We start from the raw sequence: 16,494 nt of genomic DNA on the forward strand, positions 1-16,494 counted from the left end.
CTGGACAGGCAGAACAATTAAGAACACTGGGATGTAAAATAGTTTTTTCAAAGTTAAAGGTTTTCTATTATGACCTGCGCTACAACAGAAGCTGATGGTAGCAGCTTCTGAAAACTATGACACAGACAGAAACATGATGAGTCATAGTTAGACACGAGTACAAATGACTCCACAGTAATCACAAACTGAATGAATGACCAATACAAGTGTGTGACTGTTGTAAATAGTCTAAATAAATACCACAGTTTCTTTTGATTCGTCTCAAACATGATTATTATGCTACTGTTTCCAATTCTTCTTTGGAAATGTAACAAATTATGGTGAATTCACCACATTGTTTTGTATGTATCTTTGGCCACTATTCGCTATTGTGACAGAACATTATTTGTATTTTATTTGTGTCGAGTGTGGCTGGTGGTGCATGGTCTAAATCCTGAATAAAACAATCCATCCTCACAGAAGCCTATATGAACATCTGTGCCCAACATAAACCGCAACTAAAAATACACAACAGTTCATTCTTATAAAATTACATAACTGTAAGGCAGAAATTGTCAGGTCACGAAGGCCGTTTCTGGAGAAGTTTGAGTTTCTTTGGTCATTGTCACAGTATAGAGCTTACTCATAAATCTCAGAGTTAATCTGTTCCTAGAATTCAATATTAAACAGGAAGTCTTCCTCATCTTTAGTTTGCATTGTGACAATCGTGGTAGGCGGGGATTTGGTGTCCTCCAGTAGCTTTTTCTCGAGAGCTGCATCTTCTGGGCTTAGCTCCTCTCCTTTGGTCATGACGTACACGAAATATTCAAAGCCTTCGCCGTAACCATACTTCTTAATCGACCAGTTGTACTCTGTGCGAGCATAGAGGCGTTTCCTGAAGAGGGGTGAGGCGAAGGTTATAGAGACAAATCGTCCTCCAGGCTTCAAGCAGCGTCTAACCTGGAAGAAGAATGAAGAAAGAGGAGAGGAAGAGTATTAGAAGCCCTACTAACAAGACCCACACACTCATGGCACTGCGTCGCTGTAAGCCAGAGCAAATGTTAAGCATGGAGATTTTCAGTCCGCAGTGCTGGCTGTTCAGCCATGCGATCTGATAACATGGTGTGACTGTAGGAAAACTGTGAGAGTCCCTCTATATGAATAATTCTTGTTCTGGGTCCATCAACACACCAGTGTGTCGATCCTTCGTGTGAGATGCACGTGTGCATCAGGACACAGTTAGCTTGAGAGAACTGCAGAGCTCAGGCAAATACGAGTACACACACACACACACACAGAATGTGGAAATTGACAGAAACACATGCATGCAGAGACACATTTAGTTTGGTTCAGGCAGGGAGTTTCTCCAGAGACAAAAGGTGTGTGTGGGAGAGAGGGAACAGAGTCTGCAGAGCAGTGAGCAACACACTTTTTGTGTTTCATTCATCAAACATGTAGACTGGGTCAACATATGGTCACATATTCTCTCATTGCATGCATTGCTCAAACAAAAAACACATGGCAACATTCAAAACATGTGGCTAAAAAAAGCGGAGAGATGCAACGACTTTCAACATTTAAGGAGAGGTGAGTGAAGGCTAACAATGTTCTCTGACCAGTTATGGATTAAGCTTCTATTCGCTAGCATTTAGCGGCACCATTTGAAAATATGAAATAAATGAGCCCTCAACACTATTAGCATGGCAAGACAATTGTTGTAGTCAAGATTTTGGTAGCCTAAAAGGTTGTCTTTTAAAACAACAATCAGCTGTTTCTAATGTTAGCTCCCTGACGTTGGAGGCCAGCAGTAAAGTAGACTTAGACTTCACATGGGACTAGGTGGTCTTGACTTGGGACTTGAGACTTGCAAAACATTTTTTAGGGCGTCTCTATTGGTAATTTGAAATATTATATTAGGAATCACCACTACATGGACATTTATTGTTCCATGGGATCAGTGAACTAAATATAAACATGTTGTCTCAAGACATCATTTATGAGCTAATGCCATAGACTGTAGATAAAGTATGTATAGTGAGAAGCTGCTGCTCGGTCTCAGTGGATGGCTGAGCTTTGAAGGCAGAGGAACTAGCGTGAAGCTCACGTGTGACTTTCATGAAAGCTGGGACGGTAATGTCCTGTAGGACGGGGTAGAGTTGTGGTCTATAAAGCTGTGGAAGAGCAAAGTGCCCCCCCCCCCCCCCTCCCCCCACGCTGTCCTGGGATCCTCGGAGAGAAGAGTCGCTCTGAGACGAGCACGTGTATCCTGCTCTTCTCACATGATTCATCTCCACCAGCGAGCAGCTCGAACATGAATTATTCACTCTCCACTGTGACACGGAGGAAAAACCAGAGGAAGGGTGGAGGGGTCGTTGAATATGGGATGAAATGAGTAATAAAATGCACAGCGATGGGAGGCTGAAGCGTAGAGTGATCTACATTAAGAAGTGCCCGACAAAAACATGGCAGAGAGAGTTGGCAGAATTCAGAATTGAAGCCATGACAATCACAAAAGAAAAATGGAGCAACATACAGAAGATACAACACAGCTTCGAAGTTGTTGAAAGGCTTATCGTGTTGCTTGTGACAGGGCTAGGCTAACTGTTAACCCACCTCAAATGTTTGGGCTGAAGAAGCCTCAACGAGTCCTCGTACAGTACAGTACCTAACGTGTGCTATAGAACAAAAGATATTGAGCTAAAAGAGGCACAAATGCTCAGTAGAACTGATCTTCTTTTTACCCTTTCGATGAGCACATTGCTGGAACAAAAGTCAAAGTACAGTACAGGTGGGGCCCTCCGGAGGCTTTGGTGAGTGAGGAGACCGAAGTGGGAGATAAAGTGCATCATCCTGACCTCACCCTTCAGCCATTATGCATGACACTGAGATGTATGGGTGCACACTTTGTACCTGTGCGGTGTAACTCCAGACCCCTTATGTCACCGCTGATTAGAGGACTGACGTCACTGCAACCCAAGACGACACTGAACTATAGAAAACACCTCGGCCATAACCGCCACGGCTTGTCAGCTGGGCCGGCAGCTGGAGGACGGCTTGAACACTAAACTCCCGTTATTTAAGGACATTTTAAACAAGCTTGACACAGACATTACCCCCCCCCCCCCACACACCTCACACCATGGGTTTCTCAGGATACATTGCTGACCGAGATTCTCACGCTCAAGTGTGTGGTGAGTCATATTTATACATATTCTGTATGTATATCAGCATGCGTACTACGACAACAGCTCTGGCAGCTCTATGCTAATCATCCACCCACAGATCAGAGTGGTGGCATTACTATGATAAAGGATCGACAGTGGCAGGTTTGCTCGGATGTAATGCTGTGCTTTGAACGCTGCAGACAAACAAAGTGTTAATCTTAAATGTGCCTGATGTAGAGTCTCTAACCGAATCAACAGGTGGAGGAAGGCTCACTGGCTGCTACACCCAAGTGAAGGAGCAGCATCCCAAAAACTCTGAGTCAGTTTTCAAAATCCCCTCTCAGTCCAACATCTGTAAGCTGATCCTAAGTGGGCCACAGGGCTTCTCCAAGAGCAGAGGAAACCACTCCGTTAGCGCCCATCTTCACACACTCACACTCCACTGAAACCATTCCTCAACATACACACAACACGATTTACTTAAAACACACACACACATTGCATCATGGCCTCTCCTGAATTATTCAGTGTGGTGGAAGGAGCTTGTGTCTGAGTGACCTGACCCGCCTCAAGTGCACTGCAACAAAGAGGAAACATGAGATCCGGAGTTCAGATCCCCATGAGGAATTCCAGGTAATCCCACTGCCATTTTGAGATGGTCAACAAGATTGTAATATCAATCATTCTACTGTATTTCTTCATGTGGCGATCAACTGTTTAGTGTTATATTATCAGAACGTTGTCTAGCCTTCCTGTGATCACCCCGTTAAGAATTAAGAAGTAACAGTCTTTGTACTGGGAGAAACAAATGAACTTGTCTAAAACTTTGAAATATTAACTTTGTATAGGTCAGTCCAAGTCCCCGCCTGACCTTTTCAATAGTCAATGAGAAGATAAGTTGTCGATCCAATAAGAATGACATTTCTCTGTGTCCTCAATTCCTCCCATTCATCGCTTTGTCTTCCCGCTCACACTGGACCGCTATAATAATATTCATCCTATTTATCTCCTCTTTGAGCTGCGGTTCGCCTAAAAGATACTGTACATGAGATAACTGGTACGATGGTCGGATGAGGAGAGGGGGGCCGGGGGTCACATCTTACTCTGTGATATCACTCTGCAGGACCTTCGTGTTACCCAATCTGGGTTCATATAAGATTGAAAAGGTACATTTGAGGCTCCTGAGGCAGTAAGCGCACACAGTGTCTTTCAAATTCTCCTGCATCAACACAACTCAACGTCCACTTACCGGCTGTAAACCACGGCCTTCATCGCTTTTCTTCAACTCGATTTGCTTTTAAAGACCATGAGATGAGGTTAAAAACTACCAAACTAGAAGGTGGACCATGAGTTAAGACTTGTATCAAATTATCAGAGGATACCTATTTTTGGTGTGTCACCACTTTCATTATTTCTCTCTAGAACAGTCTTATGAGCACAAATGCACACCTGGCAAAGTGAAAGAGGAATGATGTTATTGCTGGTGGTTAAGTGTGTCAGTCACTTTGGTCCATTTCACTTCCTTGCCGATCGCCAAGTCATGAAGGAACGGCAAGCTATAACTGGTCAGGGTCTAATGTGTAGTCTGCTATGCTTCTCGATCAATGCACAATAACAGTTCACAACTCTACGATCCCCTTCAATGACACAATGACCGTCTCAAAAGACCAAAAAAAACATCCTTCAGTCCTTCCTTGCATTGAATGCGTTTCATCCAAAATGTGTGAGAATCAAAGAAACATTGTGGTTTGCCCACTAAAAAGTTATTGTAGTTTTGTTATTTTTTTTGCCCATTCTGAACCAACGATGGAGGCTTTAGTGTGGGGGATGATTAGTGTGAGGCAAGCAGAGGTACATGTGTGTGTGTGTGTGTGCACCCACCTCCCTGTGGGTGAGGCAGAGCTGATCAGTGGGTAGAGGCAACAACAGAGTGCTATCGCCGGTCAGCAGACATGTATGGGCCCCTGCCTATACTGTCTCCTTTAGAGACACTGTATACACACACACACACACACACGCACACGTATAATATATGCAAGTACACCCACACACACATGGCTATGCAGCCTGTGCAGCCCTTAAATATGCACGTAAGAACAAATACTTGAACTGGGGCAGAGAGAAAAGGGATGAGGAGGTGTACTTTTTATTTAGGTCATATTTTCATAGTTTATAGAATCCCTCCCATCTTCTCTGTGGTTGTTTACTGGTCTCATAGTAGACCCGTAGACCCCTCACTGCAGCCCCTCCCTGAAGTAATGTCCATTTGAAATCAACCGCTTCTCTTCCTTTCAATTTCACCTTACACACAGACACTGCAGCCAGACATGTGGATGGCAAAAACGTGTAAATGTCTTGAGGAAACAGAGAAACAACGAGGGAGTGGGTGAGAGAAAGGAGGAGGGGAAAAAAAAGGAGGGTGGTAAGAGAGTAAAGATGGGAGGGAGGAGGGGTGAGAGAATGAGGTCTCAATGACGGTCTACCAACAAAGCAGATCTGCTCTTCTGCTCTTCCCTCCAGGGGTGCAACAGCCTGCTTTGCTTCCTTCATTCTTCCATCCCTGTTTTATCCCTTCTTGTCTCTTCTTCCTCCTCCAAGCTCCTGCCTTCAAGAGCCAAATGTGCAAACGCTATAAGGCACCATCTGCCCCGGAGAAGCGAGTATAAATTTGCCTGAGCGAGTGGGCTGTTGCTGCACAGGCAAAGTGGCTTCCTCTGCAACGTGTTTTAAAAATACAAAAAAATATATATTAGAAAATAATACACCTTTTTAAAAAGATAATAGCAGTTTTTCTAAGTCTAGGCGCTCCATATGCACAAGAGCAAACCAACAGAATAAACATGCATACTTGTGATCACACGTATTCTTTAATACAGACACATTATCGCACTGGAAGACTTACAGTACTTGGCACAGTGATGGATAACAGTGAGTGTTGGATTCCCTCTCTCTACCCTCCTGTCCTCCCCTCTCCTCACCCAGCTCACACCCCATCACCTCCGCCCCCCCACTGCATAGATCAATTATACATCAAAGACCTTTTCTCTTTTCTCCCTCAACATCTATCCACCCTTGCCCTGCCAGGACAAAACCCCCCAAAAAAAGGCTTTCCTGTGCGCGAGTTGACATTACAGAAGAAAGCGGACGCTGATTCAAAAATGCAGATTTCTAGGCTTGATACCTGCGTGAATATTCACTCCGGTATAAATCAGTTTGTGTGGTGCTTGTGGAGGCTCGGGCGATCGTAGGAAGACGACAGCGTCCCGGCTTTCAAGTAGGCGCATCCCTCCCGCTCACACCTCACGTTGCCATGGAGACAAAAGTTTAGTGCCGGTCACGGGGAACGTATGTAGGTCAGAACGAGACACCTCTCAAAACACAAACACCAGGCAGAACAGAGAAACTCACGCCCTTCGTTAGACGAGGAGATTGCCAGGAAGTTTGGATAACGAGCAGCGCTGATAAGAGAACACAAGCTCCAACGACAGAAAACTACACCCAATGTTTACAGTGGAGATAAACACCAACACCTCACGGGGATTTGAGGCGCTCTCAGTCTGCAGACAAGCACGACTGTGTGTCAGAGAAGTCTTTCTCAGTAGCCTAATTAGCGGGTTGGCTTTAGGTGAATGCCGGAGTTCAATAAAAACAAGGACTCTTTTTTTTTTTTTTTACAATAAATGTAGCTGTGAACTGGTTCGCTGTTGATCTGTTTACGAAGCGCTTTTTCAACATGAATAAAACTGAAAGCTGCGCCTTGGTCATTTCCTTTAACATGAGGGGAAACTCTTGTCTTCGGGGCAAATTTTCAACCGCGTGTCCGCGCTGCGAGATGCAACGTTTAGTGTCAGTGTGTGTGCGCTGTGTCCGTGCGTGAACCTGTCTAACCGATCAGCATCTTCGCATTCAGCTGCCAACATTCTCCCCTCATGGCAATCTGGCATGCCAAGCTAAAATTAAAACCTCCCTTTCTTCCCTTTTCATCAAAAATAACTGTCTCTGGCTTTTATCGCTCCTTTCTTCTTTATCTCTCCCACTCCCTCTCGCAGCCTCCTCACCCGTTCTGCCTTCCCGTTCCATTGGGGACCAGAGAGAGGTTGGCTTTAATTACTGAACTTCTTTTCACACCGGCGGAGAAAGACAGAGACACACTTCAGACACCCACATCCGCCCACTGTCATGCTCCCAGCATCCTTGCACTGCTTTTAAATGCCTGTACTCACAAACCTGTGTATGTGTGTCTGAGCAATTTGAGTTTGAGTAAAAACTTTCCTCATCCACGGACGCTACTCGATAGCAGCCACAGATAGAAAAAGCAGCATTTCACTGCAAATACATATTCAATTTAATTAAGCAATGTCTGCTGTTCGTGGTGCAGTATGACGAAAAAATGATGCAGACTCTGTGAAACACTTTGTACTGGATGGGAAAGGCAGAGAGTTCGCGAATGTGTAATTAATAAATTCATCTGCCTTTCAGAACAGTTTTTTTTCTTCAAAAAATCGTGAAACCGCAGAGGAACTGGAGCAAAACGTGAGCAGCTGGTACAGTGACACGTTTGGCTTCGACGCAGGAAGAGTGAAAGGAGAGAGGGTGTTCCCCTCTTTTTGGCTGGCTCCCTTTCGCTCCCTCTGCACCTCCGTTTCCCTCCGTCTCTAAATCAAACGCTACCTTTTAAAGCCCAGGACACTTATTACACTTATCAAGCCCTTGCTTGCACTTATATGTAATTATCCATTAAGTTCTTGTGGGTAGACTAGCATCAGCAGCGGTTGGGTAATTAGTTTATTGCAGCCATTCCCTCTTTAGCAACACTTGCCGCTAACAACTTACACCGCAGCTAATGTTGTGCTACTTTATATGATTAGTTTTTAGCCATAAACTGACAATGCACATTTAACTGCTTGGACAGAAATGAAAAAGTCAATCAATACAGATAGACATTATGGATAGATTCAAGAGCCAATACGTAAACGACTACTTCAATAAAGCCTAAGCTTGGCGAGTCGGAGATAAAGCGCTTGGCAGCAGCTGGAGACGCAGGGCGAGACACAAGAAGAGAAGCAGAGCAGGAAGGAGGCAGAAAGGGAAGAAAAGTGGGCCAGTGTGTCTGGCTGCTGAAGGGGTCTCCTGTGGGATGGGGAAGGGGGGGGGGCAGCTGGGAGGAAGTTCCAGAAGCCCACTAACACAGTCCTGTCCAGTCAATGGGCCAGCAGCGCGGGGAGCCACTAAAACTGAAACCAACTCAATGTTACATGACACAAAATTGACACCTGAAACACTTTGATACTACCGAGGTAGCTCTGAGGGCCGTCACAAATTCAAACTATTACCCGAAAGTGGGGTAATAGTTGATCGTTAATCATCTGTTTGAATTCCTTAAACGACTTATACTGTAACTCCTTTTGTCTGGAATACTGTACTGCTGTACAGCGTCCAACAGGTTGAAAACTGTTTTACTTCAGTTTCTTTTTAAACCCTTTACTGTCATTACCTTCCATTTTTGTACTGGCACTCACTGCCTCTGTGACTCTTCCCCCACTGGAGACCTCTCAGTGAGTCATCTTACGACAAAGCAAAAGTTCTCCTTTGCTTTTCCTCGCTGGCTTGACTAATAAAAACAAAACAAAACCTAGCACCCTATCATCATGGAGAGACACATTCACTCCTGAGTGCAGCGAGTAAGTTGTCTTTACTTGACCCCTGAAGAGGTAAGAGAGGGGGAAGGTTCACTCCGGCCCGCTGAGGGAAACCGATTCATTTGAGCTGCTGCTTGTCGGACAGAATAAGAGTAACAGGTCAATTTATCATGATTGGTTTAGAGGACACTGGTACATTTACTGTGTCCTTCACTGGTTCACACACACAGTACTGGCTGCACACAGTGGTGCCACCCTTGATACAATCGCTTTGTTTTTGGTGTGCAACCAAGATTTGCAGTGGCCCCATCAGACTGCTCCTATGACAAAACTTCCGGAGGCGCCACCGGCTCCAAAGAGCACAACGTGAATCGCCACGGATGGTTTTCTAGAGTCAGTTTGTTTTGCCGTATGCAAGTTGTGCTGAATAATAACAGTAAAACTATTTACTGAGTGACTGTGGAGAGAATTAGAGGTAGAAAACACTTTTGTACAGCACAGCACTGCTGCAGACGTGGGCGGGCCAGTTTCCATAACAACCTGCCAAAAAAAAAAAAAAGAAAAGATATAAAATAATAAACAACTTCAGCTAATTTATTCTTGAAGTTTGGGTGCAAAAAAAAAGAAGCAAGGCGGCTCATCTATTTGTGATTGTGATATCCATAACATATAACTGCAGCCTCAGTTGATTGTTCCTAAACTAAATGTGTTACATTTTAAAACCATATTAGGATTTAAACTTATACTATTTGTCAAGGCTGGCAGCTGTGTATGAAGGCGCCACAACACAGAAGGAGCCAATTAGTGTCAAAGGCTGCAAGCGTTCCATTGGTCAGCATGGAGTCTCTTCTGGACAACAGTTTGTATTTTGTTCTTGGTCAAATATTAACATTTCAACAGTGTTTTGATGACATACTGCGTAAACTACAGCGGTGTCGATCATGTTTGCAAGGTGACTGTTTTTGTTGAAAAGCTTCTGCTGGGTCACAGGGACGATAATGTCATTTTGTCACAAACGTTGCAGACGTGATGGATGGTTTTCACAACTCCAGCGAGTTTCAAGAGTGTGAATTGATTTTAACGCCGCATGCAAATTAAAAAGGAAAGCACTGATTGTCCGGAGGGGGGAGGAAATAGACTCAAAACCTTAACACACAACAGTAGCAGCAATGTGAAGTATACATGGGTTAAATCAAATGGGCTAAGACAACCAGTCACAGGTTTGATCCATGAGAAGGTTTACAAATGACAGAATATGTCCCCTAACTCCCGGCCTGTACGAGAGCCTATATAACGGGCGTTCAAATCTTAGAATTGCCCCCTTATCCGGGTAACACTTCAATTAACTCCCAACTCTGTGCCGATGTGCAGTAAGACAGCGCTCTTGTCCTTCTCCAGTTATACTGCCAAAATTATAAAGCAGCTCTTGCTCTTCACACAAAACCGGGCCGAGACTCATTAAATACTAGATCATCAAACTGCTCTTTAACTGTGCTGCTACTGTCTCATTATACAGCAAGTGTTAGAGCCCCTCGCAGTCAGGCAGTTAAGAGCTGCAGACTCAGGGGAACAAGTGATGGGTTCGGGCCCAGTGTAGTGTGACTGTACTGTATGTGAGGGCGGGAGAGGAGGAACTGGATCCACATTAAAGCAGTAGGGGACTACAGAGCACGAGAGGGGCAGAAAATGCTAGTTGGAAGTGCAGACTACAAGCTATAAAAAGAGATGTATTCTTTACCGGGCTTACTGGACACCTCAATTGCCTGTTAGGGCAGGACAACTTTCATTTCATCATCATTTATATTGGCGCATAGAGTTATGTGTAATTCTCAACAGAGCTCCTCCCACTCGGAGTAGTCAAAGACATCTGTGTGGGTGTGCAGGTGCATATTCGTTTTCCTCACGCTTAACTGATAAATATCTAAATCTGCCCAATGTCAGACCACAACACACTTACCTACAAGCCATAGAACAGAGTCTGCCCCGAGGTACACAACATTTACTGGACGTTGGAAGGCTCCAAAAGAGACTTGGCTCCACTCTGAAATCCAGCTGAGGCATTGAGCAGGGCAGTTCTGGGATGCCCCACGCTGACTCACGGTGTTTTTCTACTTCCACCTGGGTGGACTGAGCTCCCGCAGTGAGCGTAAAGCAGCAGTGGCCGTAGGAGTTGATGTCGAAGTGACTGGAGTGGGACTGAGTCACCGCCAATGAGGCTTTAATACATATTTAACAGCCAGAGGAATTCCCTGCCTGTTGTACTGCAGCATCAGGACCTATAGTACACAACCAAGAGTAACTAATAATGATCCAAACACAAAGCTTACAGTGTGAACACACACATAGCACAATGCTTGAATGGCTTCCACTGTACTTTGTATACGGAACTGCTGGTGGATGCAGTCTCGTATCCTCACGTGCTAAAACAACAGCAACCCACATTTAAACAAACCTGTGTGTGCAGATTAATACGCAGCTGGCTTGGTTAGCCTTCAAGCCTCCGCAGTAGATCCCTATGCAGTTAGCAATAGCTAATCCATGGGGCTAATTTCTATGATTACTGTGGTGAGGAAATATGGCTCACGCCGCTTTCTCCAATACAGATTGTTTTTCCAATGGATGTGTTTTGTTTCTTGAATCTCTGCAACACAAGTGGCGAATGCAAAGTTAGAATGACCCATTAGTCAATATGGACACACTTAAAACTACTGAGAACTCTCATCAAGGGCAACAACAACCACTGAATGTATGGATGTGTGCGTGTATGATGAGTTTCAAAACCGCTTAAATCAATAATGAGAAAACATTTGAATAAATCAAAACCTGGGGCAATCATTATCATCTATTCATACGATAACACAACGACACAAGGTGTCGTGTGTTGTTTGGGGATCAAAAACAAGATACCGCTACTGACTGATTATCAACCAGGTTATGAATCGGGTTCATTTTGGAAAACAGCAGTTTTGTGGGAAAACCCGAGAGGCACTTGACACTGAAGATGCACCTGAGGCCCAAATACAGATATTTGTAATTAGACGAAAATTCATGAAGCATAGATTTAACTCTGTATCACCGTCACAACTTGTTTATTGTTGGATTTAAAAACAAATAAATCATTTATTTTTTGTCTTTTTCAAAATTCAAAGAGAAAACAAGGAAGAGCACTGCTGGGTGCTCGATGTGTTACTTTAAATGCTTTCTCTCCTCAGCTGTGCTATTGATTTTTGATAACTTATGTAACTTTGTAAACTCTCAGTCCTCTCTTGAGCAAACCAAGAACAAACTGTGATATGTTTCCAGTAACTGGAGAATTCCAATTTAGTTACTTCCCTTAACTTGTATCCAGCTCCTCTGTTCTTGAGAGGATCCATATAAACGTGTGTGGCACAGTGATAAAATCCCAAAATGTTAATCGGGGTTTGTAAACCTATGATCTAATGGTTAGTAGTAATGGAAAGTATACATTACAGTTAATAGACTAACACATGCAAAGTCACAAGAACATCAAATTGAATTTAAAATCAGATTGTGATGTAAGTAGCGTGTATCTGATATGACTTTAGTATGATTGACTGCATATTTTCACCACTGCATGTTAGCCTGATTTCTATGGAAAGTAATGACAAACAACATCAAGAGTGCTTTTCCCAGAGCTAATCCCAAAGGGGACTGAACAAATCCCTTTGCATCTTGCCACCGGCATCAAAGCTGGAGAGTAACACTGCACATCAAAGCTCGAAACAACTCAACCAAAAGAAGAAAAAAGAAATCATCAACAGCCTACAAACTGAGCGCCTAACAAAAAAAAAAACGCCTCGAAAAATTGAATCCACCTCATTCCTTGTTACTGTTTCTGGCCCATCCAGCGAGTAACCACAGCAAAGAACCCAATGCTCACTGAGCTGCTTTGTCCAACCTTAAAATGTCACATTCAATTTAACAGACACTCAATAGTGCCCTCAATAGTGCCGAGTACCGCTGAACTGTTGCTATTATTTTTGGAGCTATTTCTGTGGCAGCAGTGGATCCTGTAGGCAGAACGTGCAGTTTGTAGACTGCTACAGCGGCGTCTCCTCACGTGCCTCAAACCAGGTCGGCTGCAGAGCAGTAGAGGGGGCGGGCTGAAGCTCGCCCACTTAGGTCCCTCACACCCTCCACCCTCTGATATAAAGCGCTGCTTCGACTGGGGGAAAAAAAAAAAAAAGAGTATTCAACTTTCCATGCAATACAAGTTTTCATTTGCAGTTCTGATGCGGCCGACTCGTTTGTGCACATCGGTGCAGGTAATGCAAAACATTTCGGTAGTAGCAGGAGCTGATGCCACCTCGGCAGCAGCAGGCGTAACACGGTCTCTCCATCACACTGTCGCACCTTCTGTTTGTTTGTGCTCTGCTTATCCGTCACTCTTTTTCTTTTTTTTTCTCTCTCCAGGCCCCTCTGTCTGTCTCTTCCGTCGCTCTCCGTCTGATCGAGGACTGGATGAGCAACTTGGATTCGAGAAGCTGTGATTGTTTTGTGAAGATCCGACGCGGCCCCGGGCTGTTGTTTTTCATAATTAAATATTGGGAGCAATAATCTGGCTACAAACAAAACCCACAGCAGACAGGGACGGTCACACGGCCTGGGCTGTCATTGTAATATCCATACTGTACATGTCAGAGCAAAATGACCACATACAGTGGTTCCAGAGTGGAGGCACTGTGGAGCGTTAGAACGGCTCTGAACATGTAAGACAGGAACACATCTCCCCACCCCCCCCCCCGCCCTCCCTCCCTTTACACGTGAGTAGCTTTGTCTACCAAAAACGCCCTGCTGTTATCTCTTTTCCTCCCGTCTATTTCTAAATCTAAAGCGACATAAAAGCCAAGTCCAATTTTTTGCTTTTTCTGTATAATTGCATCATTTGGCAAGTGGTACAGTTATTTCAAGCCCTTGGATGTCGCTCTATACACGACGCAGAGGCTCAGAGAGACATGCAATTGAAGATTTTATAGGATAGAGGAGAGGAAGAGAGTGGAGAAAAGGGAAATATCACAGATTATGGATGGACACATTGGAATTCTGCAGGTGGGTCAGCATTTGATTTGATGTATGGTGAACACAATGGACATGGATTTAATTGTTTTAAACGCTGTATTAATGGAGATTCAGGAATCTTAAAAGTACCCTGATCGACTGATAAAAACCTCCACATCTTCAAGATTCACTCTTCCTTTGAATATTTGTTGGATGATAAGATTTGGATGTTTTAAAATGACTTAAACATTCTGTCAAAGTTTATTCAAATTGCACATCAACATCACTTATTAACATAATAACAATTTCTCTGGAGGTTTAAATTAAAAGTGTAACATCAAACGCACAGTTTCATCTCGATTTTCTGCAAACAGAAGGCGGACAAACTTTCCCTTTTTCCGAACACCTCTCGCCCCGGCGATGGCACGATGGAAAGCACTGCACTGTCACCTAGTTTCCATGGTAACCTGTTGCTATGGAAACAGGCCCTGGAACAGACTCGGGAGTCGGGCGGTGGAGATTTTGTTGCCGGAGAGGCAGAGGGAGGTGAGGATAGAGAGGCAAAAAATGGATAGAAAGTAAGTAAAAAGTGGAGGGGCTCAAACGAGAGTATTATCCGAGCATCAGAAACAACTCGCTAGTCACCAGAACTTCACAATTCACTGTAACCTACATCTCTCCTGACCGGGGCTGGGGTTTATTGCTCCGATTTTTTGGGGGGATTCGAGTGATAGTGGACCTGATTCCACATTGGTGAAAGGAGGAAGCAGCCTCATTTACATTCATCTCACTCGTCCGTTGGCCTTAGTACAGCAAACATTACATAACCACCGTGATGGCTGATGGCTGCCACTACAGCCAAACACAGAGTTACGCTCTCTCTCTCTCTCTCTCTCTCTCTCTCTCTGTCTGTTCTACTCCTCTCATCTTTTGAGGAACAATCTTAATTTTTGAGATTCAGAACAAGGACATTTTGAACCCTCCTCATTGTTTATATAAGATATACCAGTGTTGAGGGTCGAGGTGAGACGCTAAGCGTTCCTGTCATGCATGTAGTGCTGATGATTTATGGTCAACAGAGGGAATAAAATAAGAACAAGAGTGTGTGACTGCATGGGTGTCAATTCACTGTAGGAAGTTATATAAATCATCTTTTCAAGATAACAGCAATTGACCATGTAGCAAGCACACAAACACACTCAATCCCATATAATATGAGTAAAGAGAGGGTTAATTTGACAGCTTAATTTGTTTGTTACTGAGAAAATAACAAGTGGGCAGCGCTCGCTGGCGGGCAGGTTCACACAAGCCTAACACAAACATTTGCAGATGTCCGGATAAAAGGCAGTTTCCCAGAAATTACAGCCCGACCAGCCTTTGGACGTCATTTGATTTCCCGTAACGTCTTCCTGCGCACGCAGCACCCCCTCCTCATCTCCATCTAGCTCTCTAATCTCTCCCTGGCTGAAGTTGGACTGCAGCCTGCTGAGTTCGTCTATTTAACTGCTGTCACATAGAGCGCCTTGGAGCATGTTGTGTACTACAGTCAGTGACAGACAATATGGGCAGCAACTGGCAGAGAGCACCAGAGGACAGATGGATACACACACACACACACACACATACACACACACACACACACACATTCAGATACACACTTATTCACTCAATCGCTCTTACAAACTGCACCGGGGAGTTCAGTCAGACCTTTTCCATTATGGAATGTAAATAAAGCTGAAAGCAAACATGTGTAAAACAGGAAGTGATTTATTAACTTCATATGCAAAGAGAATTGTAATAAGTTTTGTTTTTAGAGTACATACGTGTACGTGTTTTAGCAAATCTGAATCCAGCATTGAATCTGAATTCATTTGAATATCTTGTCGAACACTACAGTATTTAGTGGTAGCCTCATTAATGTACCAACCTGGAGATACGACTTAAAAAAATAGACGTCAAACGGAAAGTTTGACATTTTGATATTTACAGGGGGTTTTGTGCAGGACTATATCTTGTTTGGGATCAGTCAATTTAACTGGCAAAAGCAGTGATTTAATACGAGAAGCCTGCTAGCTGAACGTCTTCTATACCTCTCTTTGCTAATCACAAAGAACAATAAAATAAAAGGTTCGGCGAAGGATGTTTAGTATCAGAACAGTATTTTACCAACTGGGAATCAGATCTAAAATGGAACAGACTTCTGTTATCTGTTTCTAGACTTTACGATGAAATGTTTCAGTCCCACCTTACAAATAAGATGCACATTTCACGATACTGGAAATACACGTTTTATATCACAACATCCCTTCAGAACCACTGACGGGGGGAAAGGAACAGAGTTAAGCAGGACGCAAAAAGGAGAGATGAGCAGAACATCTGATGGTCAAACCAAGAGAGGAAGAGAGATGAGGCAAACTGTGCTCTGCTGTTGCCTCCGGCATTACGGTTTCTTTGGACGACAGGATAAAAGGTTTGCAATGACTTCAGTCTGACGAAACTGAGGGAGGCGATTTAATTAACTGATTGGGAGTATTACATAACTCCACTTCTGTCCAATGAAACATAAAACTAACCCCTAAAAAAAAAACAGTGAAAGTCTCTGTTTGTAGCAAACTGACATCTTTCCATCTGCCCGTTTCGTCGTGTAAGCTAATGTTGACGATCCGGGTTTGTGATGCGATGGCAGTGTGATT

At 43.9% G+C, this 16,494-nt stretch overlaps 1 protein-coding gene across 1 annotated transcript in view; it reads right to left on the bottom strand.

Moving 5' to 3' along the window:
• Window positions 1-246: 246 nt before the first annotated feature.
• Window positions 247-16,494, bottom strand: part of ece2a (endothelin converting enzyme 2a) — a 64,299-nt gene continuing 48,051 nt past the window's right edge. Inside the window, exon 7 of the mRNA XM_079173515.1 lies at window positions 247-939. Coding sequence (XP_079029641.1) covers window positions 649-939 — 291 coding nt within the window. The 3' untranslated portion in view covers window positions 247-648. The remainder of the gene's footprint in view (window positions 940-16,494) is intronic.

Source organism: Pholis gunnellus (assembly GCF_910591455.1).
Source record: "Pholis gunnellus genome assembly, chromosome: 14".
NCBI lineage: Eukaryota > Metazoa > Chordata > Actinopteri > Perciformes > Pholidae > Pholis > Pholis gunnellus.